Genomic DNA, 16,944 nt, shown 5'->3' with positions numbered 1-16,944 from the left:
CGTAACCTCTCTCAAATTGGCTCAAATTATATCTCCATTACTAGTTAGGTATGGTAATAGGGTACTCAGGAGAGCGTGACGGGCCCTTTTCTGTCTCTCGTTCCCGTTTAAAAAAAAATGTCTTTGTCCCCTCTCCGTCTTCGCAAGTTCCCATTTAATTATTCCCGCAGGGAACGTAGATTCCTTCGGGTATCTATAGATATTCTTTGAAAATTTTTGAAAAAAATTAACAAAAAATGGTATAATACAATAATCATAAAACAATCAATTTAGTATAATTCAACACATTTCATAACATATTAATTATGAAAAATAACATTTCAAAAGAAAAATATAAAAACATATTCCAACACAATAACATAACATAATTTTTTAAGGAGATACTAAGCGACGTAATGACGAACTTGAGAGACAGAAAAAGTGAGTTAGAGAAAGAGAGGGGAAAAGGGGGGGGGAGATGAGAATGAGTTTGAAAGAAAAAGAAAAGATTCGAATTGAAAGTATAAATTAAGGTTATTAGATTTAAGAAATAAATTTATACATATATAAATTAGGATAAATAAGTAATTTTATATTCACGTGAATTTAACGGGTCCCATGATGAAGTCGGTACCTATGTCTCCGTTCTCATCTATTTTATGTGGGTGGATTGTGAGAATTTCACGGGTCCTCATCCACTTAAGGTTGGATTTGAGTCCTAACACTAAGAGAACAAACTATTACCCGACCTTATAATAGTTTGTTAAAAATAAATTGAGAAAAAGAAAAGTAATCCAAATAAGTGTCTGACCTTTCTCAAGAACAAGAGGATAATATCCTCAAATAAATTAAAGTTTATTAAGTGGTATTTGAAAAATCATGAAAAAGCAAACAAAGCCACAATTTCTACATGTAAATCAATCAACAGCTATAAAATACTTATAAATTACAAAATAAGTATAAAAAGCAGAAACTAAGACATTTCAAAGGCCCTCAAAGGGACAAATAATATAAACAAAATATTCAAAAAGTTCAAAACAAAGCGACGAGTACCTGACTACTCAAACTATTACAAAAATAAGTGTTCAAAAGATTCACAGATGGCGCTGTCAAAGATAGAAACAAAAGAGTTCCGAAATAAAACTAAGAGAGAGGAGGATCCTGTTCATCAGTAACCATGTTAGTCGCTTCATCAACTTGGATAGGAGAGGGAGATTTTCGACAATAGGAGTGAAAAAATCCAGGAAAGTCTCATCAACTCGGGCACCAAAAGTTTTCGGGTCCTTAGAAGGGGTAGCTTCAACATCGGAAGAGACTATCTTCCCATTTACCACAATCCTGTCCTGGTCGACGAGAGAAAAGTACACCTCGGGGGCAAGAAGTCGGAGTTGGGCCTTCACATGTTCTCGGCCATTTGGTCCATATCCTCAGCTATATTAAACTCCAAGTCCTCATGGCTCTGTTTAAGCTATTCCAATTCTTCTTAGAGTTCTAACTTCTCTCCAAAGACCCGTGTGTAGCTCTTCTCCGCCTTCTCCTTCAAGCCCTCAGCCATGGCACAGGCTGTTTGGAAAAGTTTCAATTTTTCTTTAAGTCCTACCACGTCCAACCTCAAGGTCGTCCTCTCAGCCTCAAGCTCTAGTTTAGATTCCGTCAGCCTAGCCACTTCATCCCGCAGGTCAGTCACTTCCTTTTGAGTAGCACCAAGAGAAGTCACTCTAATGCTTTTTAATAAAGATGTACAAATTCCTACCGTCCGAATTTCACCTCGAGCAAGCACCTCCAGATATTTCTCCATTGAACGATCATCCATAGCAATTGAACTATGAGAAAGGATGTATTCCTCGCTAAACCCAATAGCGTCAAACCTGAGTGTCTTCCATTTACGGGGTTTCAATTCAGTATCTGATTTTGGACGCTCCTAGAAAGGGGAAAGTGAGCTCTTGGCGACTTAGAGGGAGAAGAGTCTGATTAGGGAGAAGAGGCAGCTGACTTCTTAGCCTAAAGTTGTGGGCAAGTTGGGACAACACGTTCTTCCTAGCCACTCTTAGCTTGATAAGAGAATTACTGTCATTGGTTATTTTTGCGACAAAAGGGAAAGAAAAACAAGCTTCAGAATGTAGTAGTAAAAATACACTTGTCTACAAAATAAAGAAAATAACTACTTAATTTGATCCGAACATAACTCGACTTGGCTACCAAAAATTTTTTTGGTATTTAGGTGAGGAGAACGACCCTAGAAATCCTAAAAAAAGGCAATCGTACACTGCTCCACCTCGTCCAGATCCTCCAAATTATATTTCACAACATTTGAGATCTCTTCTCAGAAAAAGACAGAACATATACTCTCCCCTCTCGTTTTGGTAAAAAGGTCGGACTTCACAGGTCGAACTTTGAAGAAATAGTTTTTAAAATCGTGAAAGAAATTTTCGAAAATCAAGAAAACTTTCCGACCTTGGGAAGCTAAAAAAGAAGCCCATTATTGTTTCTTTAAGCTTAAAGGTTTGGTAAGTTGGAAAAGATAAAAGAAGACTTTGACAAAGAGAGAGATATCAATCTCTCGACATATCAGCTGATAAACTTCATAAATCCCAAGAGTTCGGGTGAAGCTGGTAGGGAGCGACCTTTGAAGCCAAAAGGACGTCCATCTCAAAAGTGGTAAAAGGAATCAAGACTCCTAACCTAGTAAAAAGACACTCATACATAACAAAAAAAATGCTCTTTCGACTTATTATAACGGGATAGCAAATTCTCTCTTGGGGTCAGGGGCCTCTAAAGTGTACTTCTCATCTTTCTGACTACCACAAATCCTATATTGAAGTCATAATTTTTCTAAATATTCCCTATCAAATACAGAAACAGCTGACAAAATGGAACTATCAATCCAGTTTAAATCGGCAGAAACGTTAAAAGACATTATGTGAACTACTGAACGAGACATAAAGAGTTACACCTACAAAAAATAGCAAACAAAGTTATGTCACCACTAAAGCTCACAAACTACAAGTTGGGTACAATAGCACAAGATTTAAAATACTTAAAGAAGTCGGACCATCCTCAAGGATGAAAATTTCAACCTATTCTACCATAATACGAAACCATTACTCAAAATAAAAATGACACCATTTAGGGACAAGATAAAGCCCAAAAATTCAACACAAACCCAGAATTTACAAATTTTGCAAGTTTTTACAACAATATCAAAGTCCAAAACAAATGGATAACTTATAAAAATCTACTACTACAAAAATAGCTAGAAGATCATTGCAATGGCAACAAACAAGAAAATCTCTACAAGCAAGTGGTAAGAAGCCAAATTTTTGAAAATACCATTTTCACAAAAAAAAAACATCAAAATTATAGCTTCACCTATCTTAACACATCAACCAGCAAATGATAATAATGAAAGAAAAATCAACTTTGATGAAGAATAGAAAGCAAAAAGGAACATGTGCAACAGTAAAACAAACGGATGATCCTAAACGTCTTAAGTAACACGAACGAATATTCGAAGTAGAATTCTAAGAGAGAAATCTTGAAAGAAGATCAACGAAAATGAAGTCACAGTGAAGAAAAAGAAAATTCTTGAGAGAAAATGAATTAAAATTTCAGGAATAGAAGCAAAAAAGAAGAAAGAGAAAAATGATTATGTTTATATAGCCATTAGGGACAAAATGGTGAATTTATCCCTACTATAATGGCATGCACGATTACAATGTAATAGAAAAAGCGCACAAACGGTTACAAAAAGGCGTAATATTCAAGATTCGAAAATACGTTGAGTACCCGACTTGCTCTCCAAAGCATATCACAAACTTGACATTTAAGAAAATCACCCATTCAACTACTCTTGAAAAGTGTAGCTAAAAATAAAAAAAAATTATGCCTTTGGCTAAGGCTACGCTTTTTTGGCTTTGGAATCGCTTTAGTGCGGATGCCTATTTAGCCGTTACCTATTCTCAAAGACTACGCTTTTCTGTATCAAAAACTACACTTTTAGTGTTCAAAAATAAAATGCATTTTTCAAGTGATGTTGTTCATAATCAAAGGCTACGCTTTTCAACTTCCATGCATGATCAGAATTCAAAGAATAAATTACACATATTTTTGCTATTGCTTTACCTCAAAAACATAACAATGTTATATACCTATAATACTCTATATAAGCTTAATCTCAAGTCCTTCACTTTAAAAAACATTATTAGAATATATATATTCTAATAATTTTTTTTAAAACCTAATATTTAAAATATATATATATATATAATTTTATACTTTTAATTAAATTAGTCAAATATTATAAAATAAAAATAAATACATAATATTACGATACAATATTTTTTAAATAATAAAAATTATCCTTAATAACTACTTGCTTCCATAATAATAAATACATAATAATAATATATATATACACAATATAGCGTAAATTCAATACAAACTCAATATTTTTAAGATTAGAAAAATTCACAGCTACGACAGCTGTTACAGTCTCATTAATAGCTACTTGCTTCCAAGTCTTTATATTTCTTTGTTTTTTCTCGAGCATTCTTCATTCTGTCATTTGTGCAACTTGTAATAGGTCATTAGTAGTAATCTGCTTACAGTAAAAATTATAAAGCAGTAAATACAATTATGCAAGCTACGAAAATTGGTGGCCCAACTATTAGGGTGTTTGTTTATAGAGATAGGACACTGAAATAGGGATACAGATACACAAAATCGTATTTGACAAAGGAGATATGGACAGAGATAATATGTCCAGAGACACTAAATTAATGTATTTTGTGTCCATCCTGACAAGAAGGACACATAGACACTAACAAGAGACATAACTTATTTTTTATTTTTTTTCATTATTTTTATTAATTTTTTATAATTATATTTTTTTATTATATTTTTCATCTCAAATTTTTTGAATGAAAAAAATAAGAATAAATTGAATTTTCATAATTTGTTTTAGTTTATCGTCAAACAAAATATAAAAACACAAAATTTTGTGTCTCTATTCATCAGTATCTTATCCTGTCCTGTTCTCAGTGTCTTGTTCTATCCTATTCTTAGAAACAAACAAACCTTAAATCCTTTTCAATAGGAGATATTACCTCAGTTCTTGAACTCTGCATCATGTTAATTAATAGCAGCAACCTCAATTATGTTAGCTAGCTCTATACCAACCATGCTATTAGCTGTCGAGAATGATTCCTCTTAATTGTTAAAAAGAATAATTGAGAGTGTAAAGTGTGATTTTTAATTTTTTATTATTCTCTTTTTTATATTTATTTTTTGTTTAATTTATAAAATTAATAGTGAGAAATCAAACTTTACTCTCTTAATTGTTAAAAAAATTGAGAAAATTTATTTTTACCGTCAGTCATATTAACAAAATTAATCATTTTTAAATTAAGATAATAAAACACACATTTTATAAAAATTACAAAATTAATAATGATTAATTTTTTATTTTATTATTTTATTAATTTTTTCACTTTAAAAGATTCATATTCTTTTATCCAACATTTTTTTAATATTTTGTGTTAAAATGTATCTTAATAAAATATAAATATTTTTTTATCATATCCAAATATTTATGAGCATTAAAATGTATTTTTTAAATGAGTTTAATTAAAAAGAGTATATATAAGTTTACACGATGATCTTAAGTGTATTATATAATTAAATAAAAAAGATATTAATGTGAGTGGGAATAAGAAGGATGAGTGTATAACTGTATATACATGTGTACATTGTAGAGACTAGACAGTGAGAGAGAGAAGATGCATGGAATAAAGGGTCGTTTATCTTATAATTGAAGCAAGAAAAGTCTAAGAGACAGTAATTTTTGTATTTTTTGGCCAATATTTAATCACTAAAATAAAAGTGAGTGATTTTTTATCATTAGATATAATTTTACACCATTAAAAATACTATTAATAACTAATTAATAATTACAATACACAAAAATTACTGGCCCTGTAGCATTCCTCAACTAAGCATGCATGCAACCTTGTTAATTAAGGGGAATTGAGTTACGGTTCGCGCGTGCAGCAATAATTGGAGAGTATTGGAGTTACGGTTCTTAGTGTATACTTTTATAATCATACTATAATCTATGGACCTACAGATAGATAAAATAGCATGGATGAATCTTATTCATTTAAACAATAAAATTAAAAATCATAAGACAATATTTCTTTAAGTTAATTAATAATTTTTTTATATCTTCTGTTACAAAATAAACTGAAATATTCTGAAATAAAACTTTTATTCTATATTTTTGACAATTATTAATTTATTTTTTAAATGCATTTTATAGTGTCCGTTACACAACTACACTGCTGTAGTATGTATCAATAAATTTCTTTTTATATAATTAAATCGGATAATAATAAAAAAATTTTAAGGACCAATATTCTTAATTAAAAAAAATAAAAAATAAAGCTAGTATTAATTTAAATATAAAAGAAATATAAGAAAAATATTAGTAAATACTAAATAGGAATTTCTTTATTTCATTTTATATGTTATAGTACCAATGTGCAATAACTTGGGAGCAAGAAGAATATATAAAACAGTAGTGTTAAGGAGAAGTATATTTAATTAATTTGTAGTCATTAATTAGTTATTATTAATATTTTTAATGATGTAAAATTATGAAATAGATCATCATCAGTGGAAAAAACATTTAAGAAAATAAAGTGTAATTTTTTACCTTTAATTCTTTAAGTGGAACTAAAATTAAATAAGAGAGAGAAAACAATGAATAATTAGATTCAACACTTACAGCATCTAATTTTTTTTTTACTGAAAATGATCCACTCCGATAAAATTATATCTAATGATATAAAATTGGAAGAGTTTCAAGTGTACCAGGAACATCGGTGTTCCAGTTGTTTTAACCGTTGATCTAAATTATAAAAAAATATATAATATATATTAATTAAAATTAACGGTTAAAACAACTGGAATACCGGTGTTCCCGTTACACCTGGAATTTTTCCTATAAAATTACACATTTTTTTCTGCTAGTTAATGAAAACACCGACTCCTTAGACTTTGTGTATATAGAAAACCGTGTGAAAATAAATGAAAGTAGAAGTGCAATTCCCCTTGAAATTAATTTTGGTGAAGAGCCCAAGCAATAGCAGCAGCATTTCAACTGTAACTCCAATTCCCCTTAAAAACTTTGCATGCTTCAATTCCCTTTTTCTTTGATAAACCAAACGCCATTTATTCCATGCATCTTCCCTCACTCACTCTCCCTACGTATAAATACACACACTTGTTCCTTATCCCCACTACTCGCATCTCATTTTACCATAACCATTTTGTTTACACTTGAGAGAAACTAATATGGTGGGAACAGCAAAGAAAACCAGGAGAACCAACAAAGATGACTCACTTGCAGTAGTACATGGAGAAAACCCTGAACCTGTTTCAACTATTATTGCTCCTATTGTCTCATCCTACAATGAGAAGATTCGTCCTATTCTTGATGCTGTTGAGAATCTCAGGAGACTCAACATTGCCAAGGAAGGGATTCAGCTTCCAACCATTGTTGTTGTTGGTGATCAAAGTTCTGGCAAGTCTAGTGTGCTTGAATCTCTTGCTGGCATCAGCTTGCCACGTGGCCAAGGCATATGCACCAGGGTTCCTCTTGTTATGAGGCTCCAAAGTCATCTTTCAAATCCTGAACTCATGCTTGAGTTCAATGGCAAGAGCATCTCAACAGATGAAGACAATGTGTCTGATGCTATCAACATTGCCACTGAAGAACTTGCTGGAAATGGCAAAGGGATATCAAACACCCCTTTGACATTGGTGGTGAAGAAAAATGGTGTTCCTGACTTGACAATGGTGGATCTTCCTGGTATTACTAGGGTTCCTGTTCATGGCCAGCCTGAAAATATCTATGATCAGATCAAGGATATTATCATGGAGTATATTAAGCCTGAAGAGAGCATTATTCTGAATGTTCTTTCTGCTACCGTTGATTTTACTACTTGTGAATCCATAAGAATGTCTCAGTCTGTGGATAAAACTGGTTTGAGAACCTTGGCTGTTGTAACAAAAGCTGATAAGTCTCCTGAAGGCTTGTTGGAGAAGGTAACTGCTGATGATGTTAACATTGGTCTTGGTTATGTCTGTGTCAGGAACAGGATTGGCGATGAATCTTATGAGGAGGCGAGGATTGAAGAAGAGAGGCTTTTTGAGTCTCATCCAATGCTTTCAAAGATTGACAAATCCATTGTTGGTGTTCCTGTTCTGGCACAGAGGCTAGTTCAGGTTCAAGGCATGATCATATCCAAAACTCTACCAGAAATTGTAAAGAAAATCAATGAGAAGCTGACTTACAATTTATCTGAGTTGGATAAGTTGCCTGTGAATCTGACTTGTGTTGCTGATGCTATGACTGCATTTATGCATATCATTGGTTTATCCAAAGAGTCATTGAGGAAGATTCTTCTGAGAGGGGAGTTTGATGAGTACCCTGATGAAAAGAATATGCACTGCACTGCAAGGTTAGTTGATTTGCTGGATTCATACTCTAATGATCTTCAAAAGTTCTCTGAAAAAGAGGCCACGAAAGATTTTCTCATGGACGAGATTAGGGAGCTGCAAGAAGCTAAATGGATTGGTTTGCCCAACTTCATGCCAAGAACTGCTTTTCTATCAATACATCAGAGGAAGGTTAAGGCAATTGCTCACATGCCAATTGATTTTGTTCGTAATGTGTGGGAATATTTGGAAACTGTTGTGAGTTCTGTTTTGATGCGTCATTGTGAGAGTTATTATCAGCTTCAGGTTTCTACACGGCGTGCCGGCCAGTCTCTTATCTCCAAGATGAAAGAGAGTTCTATTAAGCATGTCTTGGTTGTTGTTGAAATGGAGAAGCTGACTGATTATACCTGCAACCCTGAGTTCATTGGAGAGTACAAGAAGTTGATTTTGCAGCAAGATGGTTTTGTAAAAGCTGTTTTGGATCATCAGAATAATCAGACTTCAAAGGTGAAGCTTGAAGGTGTTGGAGAAATCGATGTTGCTCATCTGAAGCAATATTCCAGTATGCTTACTCAAGCTTTTGACTTAAAAGTGAGGATGATTGCTTACTGGAGGATCGTACAGAAGAGGTTCATTGATAGCATTGCGATGCATTTGATGCTAAGTATCCACAATCTTGTGAACAAAGACCTGGAAAAAGAAATTGTTCATGACTTGATGTCACCAAAGGGTGGTGGAATTGAAAGGCTGCTGGAGGAGTCACCTTCCATTGCAGGGAAGCGTGACAAGCTGAATAGGAGTGTCAAGGTGCTCAGGGAATCCAAAGAAACGGTTGGAAATCTTATGGTTAGGATTGGAACATATGGTGATTAGATATGTTGGCCTTTCTTGGAATGGAGCACTTTTTGTAATTTGAATGTGTCTTTTAATATTTGTGTCAATGAAAATAGTTTGTAGTTTATAATTTTGAAAGTTAATGTTTTCTTTAGACAAAAATATACTAGAACAATATTGAAGATTTCAAATGCAGTATTCATCCTATACACAAGTTTATACTAGAGTGAAAAATGGCCAAATGCAAGTCTTCTATATGCTAAAAAAGCCTAAACTATTGATCATTAAAATTGTGCTTCCCTATGATTTTGAGCATATTTCATGCATGTCATTGCCAGAGACTGAGGAAGAAGTAGGTACAAAATATCCTATTAAACTGCCTGTTTTGCTTGAAGACAAACTTTGATTTTCACCGTGTTGATAGATGTCTCTTATGGCTCTAAACCTTAAATCTTCACGAAAAAAAGATTCCGGTACAACATCTGGGATGCTAGTTTTTTCTTCAAGCATGTTCACAACCTCTGACATTGTAGGCCTAAGAGACGGCGATACATTCGTACACAGCAGAGCTACTTTCAACATGTTTTCTGCTTCGGTTGGGTTCACCTCTAATCCCAGCCTTTCATCAACCAGTGCCATTATGTTTTCAGTGGATTGAAGATGAAATGCCTGCAATGTTAATAATTATTATCTTTGTTATACAAAACTGATGTTTGCATTGGATAGCTATCAAAAGAACAAGATGGTTTTGGTTTACAATGACAAACATGGAAAAGAGATAGTAACATAGTAGAATACCTTATCTAAAAGACAAAGACAATCATCACTTGGCATGTAACTTTTATTGTTCTTTCCACTGACAATTTCCAAGACCACAATTCCATAACTGTATACATCAGCCTTGTAAGACAGGTGACCCCATAATGCATATTCCGGTGCCATGTATCCTCTGCAAAACAAAAAAGAACAAATTCAGTTCATAATAATAAAAACATTACTCAGATTTTGTATTGCCAGGTGACAGATAACTCACACTGTTCCTGCCACTCTGGTGCTGATGTGAGTCTCTTCCTCTTCATCAAGCCTAGCCAACCCAAAATCGGATATTTTAGGGTTTAAGTTCCCATCCAGTAACACATTAGTAGATTTGATATCTCGATGAACAATCTTGAGTCTAGATTCTTCATGAAGAAATGCAAGACCTTTTGCTATGCCAATACAGATTCTATGCCTTGTTGACCAATCAAGTTTAAGCTGATTCTCTGAGCCTACAGAATGAACAAAATGAAGTTGTAAAAAATTTCTATTTCTGCTGCTGAATTTGTTGATTGAACTGCTGGTATACTTACTGAATAAAGCATGAGCCAGGCTATTATTTTCCATGTACTCATACACCAGCATTAGTTGATTGTTTTCAATGCAAAATCCATGAAGTTTCACAAGATTAGGGTGTTGCAAACAAGATATCATGGCTATCTCATTTAAAAATTCACGATTCCCCTGCCGTGACTTCGAAGAAAGCTGTTTGACCGCTACCCAAGTACCATCGGATAACTGACCCTGAAATCCAAATGTTATTCAGAACTTTACATGCTGAGTCCAAACAACAAAATTCTGTGTGCCTTGCAAGAAGTGTGTTCACTCTTTAATACCTTGTAGACAGGACCAAAACCACCTTCCCCAATCTTGTTAGCAGGAGAGAAATCATTTGTGGCAGCTCTAATTTGTTCTAATGTATATGTCCCTGTCTGATTATATTGTCCATCAACACCTGTCCAATAAGTCAACCAAAAAAATATGAATGTGTGCCAGTGAAATAAAATATTGTAGTTTGGGAAATCTTTTGCACTACCTGACCTACTTCACCATGCAATATATCTCATATGGTCTATCATTATTTCATTACCAAGCCGGGATCCCTTAGCCAGCTTCCCGGATGCTAAGGCTATGTGGTTGATTTTAGATGCTTAAAGTCAGATATCACTCTAGCAAATTAAATGAACGAATTTTGGAATGATGTGAAAATGAAGGTATTCACCTTTTTCTGTCCTAATTATTCCTTTGAAGAAGTGTTTCCACCAAAGAATCCCTACTATAATAAGGACTAGGCAAAGAGCTGTAATTCCAAATCCAACTCCAACTATTATATAATTCACTGCTTTCTTTTGGACTGAACAAGGTTTAGAATCTGCAGGAGAAAAGAAGAAAACCATAAGCGAGTTGTCCTTATCAAACTTTCATGCACTAGCACTAAAAGGGAATACTGTCAAAGTATTTAGATATGAAGCCTCCAGTTCAATGTGAAGATGTTGTGATCAAATGTTGCTTAGGCTGATATGACTCACTAGAAACAATAGAGAAAGCTGATATGAGGGGACCATAAGCTGCAGGATAAGGAACCCTTTCAGTTCCCTTGCCAGCATAGTAGAGTCGGATCTCTAGAATATTGTCTGTTACGCTGACATTAGGAATTGTTGCTATATATGGTTTTTGAGCACCATGTGCTTTCTCTTCAATGTTAAAATCCTTCAAAACTAGTCCATCCTGAAACAGACCAATCTTTTTAAGTCCTGATTTGGACAACAAAACATATTAACTTCATTTTGACTGATACCTGGACATAGATATCGAATAAGCGTTTCCCAAGACTGTTACATGTCCTATCATTAGTAAACTGTATTTCTGCAAAGTGGAGCTTTACTGTATAGTTCCCATTTTCCAAGCAATAATGGAAATAGGTGAGCGAAATAGGGGACACTCGTGCCGTTGCATATAATTCAGACAAATTTGAAGGTGACAATGTCTTGGTGTAACGTGTATTTTGGATGTCATCATCATCCATGAAGTCACCAGTGCTGCTAAACCCCCAAAGCTTTTTAAGGTCATTATAATATTCAGCAGTACCACCCGGCACACTATCCCCTATATAAAGGATATTTTGACCATTTTCTTTCATCATTACATCCTTTCCACCACTATTCACATGCAAACAGCTTGAGTCTGATACAGTATTAAATTGAAAGTTACATATATATAGAAATGAAAAATCATAGAATAACTAAGAGCATCCATGATAATGCATCTTCTGAGATGATCATCATGTTAACATTCCAAAGTATTAAAGAGCCCATACTTACATCTAGGACACTTAAAGGTCTTTGAACATGGGAGAACATCCTGTCTGTCGAAAATCAAGAGCAAAAATGATATCACCAGAACTCCATTTTGCAACATAGTTGAACAGTAAATTATTGAAAGATGAAAGAATTGAAAACTTACAATTTTGTGGTCCCCAAAGAACTCCGGAACAAGTTTAAGTTTAAATTCCTGACAAACTCAAACAAGGTGAAACCATCATCAGTTTACTACTAATAGCATCAAATTTGAAGATACTTTACTAATACTTCAAAATATTTTGCATTTCTAACAAGTTATCTTGACAAGCAGATTGCCCAGGTCCTTGCCACGTAAGGTTGTTATAAGAAAGATCACTGCATAAGAAAAATGAGAAAGAGATGTTATCAGTAATGAAATGAACAATTTCATCATACCAACATGCACACAATTCATATTCAACTAGCGAAGAATTCATCCAATAAAATGACTGTTAAGAGACATACACATTGCCTCCCGCCGCCAAGATTGAGTCAGGTACATTACCAGTTAGTTTGTTGCCAGTTAGGAAGCTGGGGAAAAAAAGTGTTACTATTTACATTTGAACACTGCAGTATATTCTAAAATTTATATAAGCATACTCACATAAAAGTCATTGGTGCTGCAGGTTTGATAGTTGGAATTTCGCCAACCAACTGATTAAAACTCACATCCCTACAAAATTTGAAATAAATTTCCAAACTAAGAAGCTTGTGTGCTTACTATTCTGAAATACAGTTATGGTAGTATACTACTAAGTTTTGTTCTTGTGAATCACCAAGTTATATGAAGCAACGTTATGTAATTTGCTCTTGAAAGCAAATACTAGTTAATGAATATGCTGTTTAAAACAGCATCCAAGAAACAGTAGATGCAGCCTAAAATGATAAAAATAGGAAAGCAGGGAAACCATTTCATTTTACACTTAATTATATATGTTAATATAAGCTGTGGTGGCATATACATATGTATCTTTCATGGACATTTATCAATGAACATGTTTTGATGTTACCCCCCTATTTATTCTAGCATACTAGAATTTTCACTTCAGAATTATCACAGAACTCTTTAAAACTAACACAGCTTTGCATATTACCTTAATAACTTTTAGATTCCTCTAAACACTAGTCCCATTTCTTGTGGACAAAAGGATCCATCTCCTTATACAACAGCATTTTATCAGGTATGAAAAAATGAATAGGATGCAGGAGCATAATATTTTTATATACCAATCTATGTGTGTCTGTGTCTGTGTATGCATCTATATATACATGGGAAAGTATGTCCTATTGATGTATCAAGGGGTAGAGAGTTATGATAGTTGAATTTGATCCCAGTAACAAAAGAACTAAGAAGGGAAAAAAAAAAAAGAAAAAGAAAGAAAAACCTTAGGCATCAAAAAAGAAGGGGAAATCAAATGTCTTACAGCATTTTCAAATTCTCCATTTTCCAGATGTCACTAGGAATCTCTCCAGTAATATTGCAGTTTCTCAAAACCCTAAATGAAAAAGACTGGATTAGTTTAAATCAAACAATGGTAGATAATGTGGCATCTACTTTAAACCCATAGAAGATTGAACTCAACATACAATCTTCTCATTTTTTTCATGCTGCTTAAAACTGGAAAATCCTGACTTGGACCATCTATGTCACTAATCCTCCTGTATAATATTCACCACAATGAGCTAAATATGATGAACTGGAGGGAAAACATTACAGAAACTAACAGTATAAATTTTACTTACAAAATAGTTAAATTACTCAAAAGAGATATATTTGATGGGATTGGTCCCTCCAGTCCACTTGCATGCATCTCTCTTCAAATATGTACATATTTATAGCATATTGTGAAGACTTGCCACATAGATAGAATATTTTGTAAAAAGAAAAAAAAAGAGCTAAATGCAATCTCACAGTCTTTGAAGTAGCTTCCAGTTCTGAATGAAGCTGGGTATTTTTCCACTGAAACTATTATCACTTATCCTACTGCAATGCATGATGAGAAGATATTTATCAATAAAAGTGACAGCATTTATTTTATAAAGAAAAATATCAATAGAAACTTACAACTCTGTCAAATTATGTAATAGAGCAAATGTCTCTGGTAGGGTCCCAGACAAATTATTGGATGATAGAACCCTGCATGATGGAGTATGACATAAAAACATTGTTCTTTGCAATAAAATACAAGGGTCTTAGAAAATAAATAGAAATTCATTGTCTTACAATCTTTGCAGGTTAATCAGATTTCCAAGTTGAGAGGGTACATGACCAGATAATTGGTTTGCTTCAAGGTCCCTAATTTGAGGTGAAAGAATGATAAATGCATTATACCCTTAATAATGCTCAAAGAAATAACACTATTGGACTTCAATCAAAGTAAATCTCCACAAGATAAATGTATGAGAATAATCTTACAGGTTCACTAGAGTTGTAATATTTCCCAACTCCTTAGGAATCTCCCCCGATAAACGATTAGCCATTAGAGCACTGCATAATTTTGTTGCATTCATTAAAAGAAAAAATACAAGTTGTTGGATGCAAGCTTAATTAGTTGATAAGAACTTACATTGTAGTCAGTTTCATTGAAGCCCATTCCTTTGGGATGGTACCATTTAGGTAGTTGAGAGAAAGATCACTATAATGAGAGAATTTTTTTTCATTTAAATTAACAAATCAAGAAGTTAAAGTAACTATATTTTAATATAGAATAACTAATGGAGCATTTTAAGGTGTACATAGTTCATACATTTCTCTGAGGTAAGGAAGCTTAACCATCTGAGGTGGAAGAGTGCCAGGAAGATTGTACCATTTGAACTCACTACAAAAAGGGGAAAAAAAAGTATCAAAATGAATATACATGTTAGACTCATTCTGATTGTGTTCCAACAAAGTTGACAATGAATTGGATTCCTCATATCCATGACCAAAGGGAAATTAAAAATTTGAACACATAAACAGCTAGCTATATCAGAATATAAATGACTCTGTAGCAATCAGATATGAAAAAGAGATTTTTACATCCTTACTACATGAGAGAAGTTGTCCTTTTCAGGATGGTACTCACAACCAATGCTGCTTTTAGCTTCACTGGGTGGCTCTAATGTCACCTTTTTAATTTGACAAGTATCACCATCAAATTCCCAGTGGGTGACACCCATCATGGTAGTGATTTCTCCAAGAGCATCAACTGGAAAACATTTCAGGATGATATAAGAAAAGGAAACAAAATAACAAACAATGTTTGAAGTCCACAAGGCTGGATTAAGGTATCTCCTTAATTATGATGATCCAACATTATAACTAACTAACATGGCTGCAGAGCAGTTAGAACAAACAGATGATCCCAGTTAGATAAAATAAATGTTCTTAGTTCTTACCTTCTTCCTGTGGTAATTTGGATTCTGCAAACCTCATCCATCTGAAACAACTCAAAGCAATGATTGATAAAGCAAAGAAGATTCTGAATTCCATGCTCTCAGATGCAAAAAGTGTTGGTTTTTATATTCAAAGTTGGTTCCTTTTTTATATGAGCTATCTAAGAACTGTGCAGTGAGGACTTAATCAGAAAGAAGCCACAAAAAGACACATGCATTTGTATTATTATATTGTATCATACATTTGAATACAATGCTACGAACTAGCAAACAAGCAACCTTCTTTTCCAACAAAAGCATTACCGGCCATAAATGGTGTAAGAGGAATTGGATATTATCTCTTTGTATATCATGGTGCCACAAACTGTAGTAAATGCAGAATTGTGGGACCTCTATTCCATTATTGCAATTACAACTTTCTATTCTACCATGTAATGATGATAACCAACACTATCTTGGATGGCATACTTTAATTAATTAAATAACTTTGCTATGGAAAATATTAATTTTGATTCACATACAAAATATGATACATAGGAGGGGTGTTTGCATCGGTTTAAAAATAAAATAAAATAAAATAATTTGATGTAAAGTATATAAATTGGCTTAAGGTTTTTATTAAAAATTAAAGTGAATTTAAGTTAATAAAATAAATAAATAAAATTTACATTCACAAATATTCATTAATAATAATAATGATATTCATAATATACGAATACGATAAAAATGTGTGATAAATTAAATATATTATAAGTAAAATTTTAAATTTATAATAAAAAGATATCATATTATGAATAGATTAAACTGGTTTTGAAAAATAAATTTGAGATTCAATTTCTGTGGTTTGTAAATAACGAAATTCAATTAAATTTAAATTAATACAATTTTGATTTTTTTATATTTACATCAATCTAGATTTGAACTTCTATTGTATAGTTCCATCAAATTTATATTTTTCTGCTTTTATTTTCTCTATCCACTTTCCATTAGTTCTTTCTATTTTTTAATTTTCTATTCTTATCTGCTTGGGAGTATATATATATATATATATATATGAGCTGAATTGAGATAGGGCTAATTATTTAGGATTTGGATCCTC

At 33.0% G+C, this 16,944-nt stretch overlaps 1 protein-coding gene and 1 pseudogene across 10 annotated transcripts; one reads left to right on the top strand and one right to left on the bottom strand.

Annotated features, from left to right (window-relative positions):
* Positions 1 to 7,332: 7,332 nt before the first annotated feature.
* LOC107634041 (dynamin-related protein 4C pseudogene) lies at positions 7,333 to 9,354 on the top strand (annotated as a pseudogene).
* Positions 9,355 to 9,460: 106 nt separating this feature from the next.
* LOC107632155 (putative LRR receptor-like serine/threonine-protein kinase RFK1) lies at positions 9,461 to 16,301 on the bottom strand. 10 transcript variants are annotated; one of them, XM_016335825.3, is made up of 25 exons: positions 16,149 to 16,301; positions 15,849 to 15,889; positions 15,490 to 15,658; positions 15,218 to 15,289; positions 15,038 to 15,106; positions 14,887 to 14,958; positions 14,695 to 14,766; positions 14,536 to 14,607; positions 14,383 to 14,454; positions 14,214 to 14,285; positions 14,058 to 14,129; positions 13,895 to 13,966; positions 13,075 to 13,143; positions 12,936 to 13,001; positions 12,744 to 12,806; positions 12,595 to 12,642; positions 12,453 to 12,496; positions 11,930 to 12,315; positions 11,661 to 11,859; positions 11,354 to 11,503; positions 10,968 to 11,086; positions 10,665 to 10,875; positions 10,349 to 10,583; positions 10,114 to 10,264; positions 9,461 to 9,984 (listed from the first exon to the last, which is right to left on the bottom strand). In XM_016335825.3, exons 1-25 carry the CDS (start codon positions 16,196 to 16,198, stop codon positions 9,616 to 9,618), a joined length of 3,015 nt encoding a protein of 1,004 aa, XP_016191311.1. In that variant the 5' UTR covers positions 16,199 to 16,301; the 3' UTR covers positions 9,461 to 9,615. The 10 variants fall into 10 exon arrangements, with proteins under 10 accessions (XP_016191311.1, XP_088343660.1, XP_088343663.1 ...); XM_088487534.1 differs by having other exon boundaries at positions 10,349 to 10,875; XM_088487537.1 differs by having other exon boundaries at positions 10,349 to 10,875; positions 16,088 to 16,159.
* Between the last annotated feature and the right edge of the window lie 643 nt (positions 16,302 to 16,944).

The sequence above is a fragment of the Arachis ipaensis genome, chromosome B10, assembly GCF_059453495.1.
Source record: "Arachis ipaensis isolate K30076 ecotype BB chromosome B10, ASM5945349v1, whole genome shotgun sequence".
Taxonomy (NCBI): domain Eukaryota; kingdom Viridiplantae; phylum Streptophyta; class Magnoliopsida; order Fabales; family Fabaceae; genus Arachis; species Arachis ipaensis.
The sequence above is the reverse complement of the archived record's forward strand: the minus strand, read 5'-3'. Positions and strand labels throughout refer to the sequence as shown.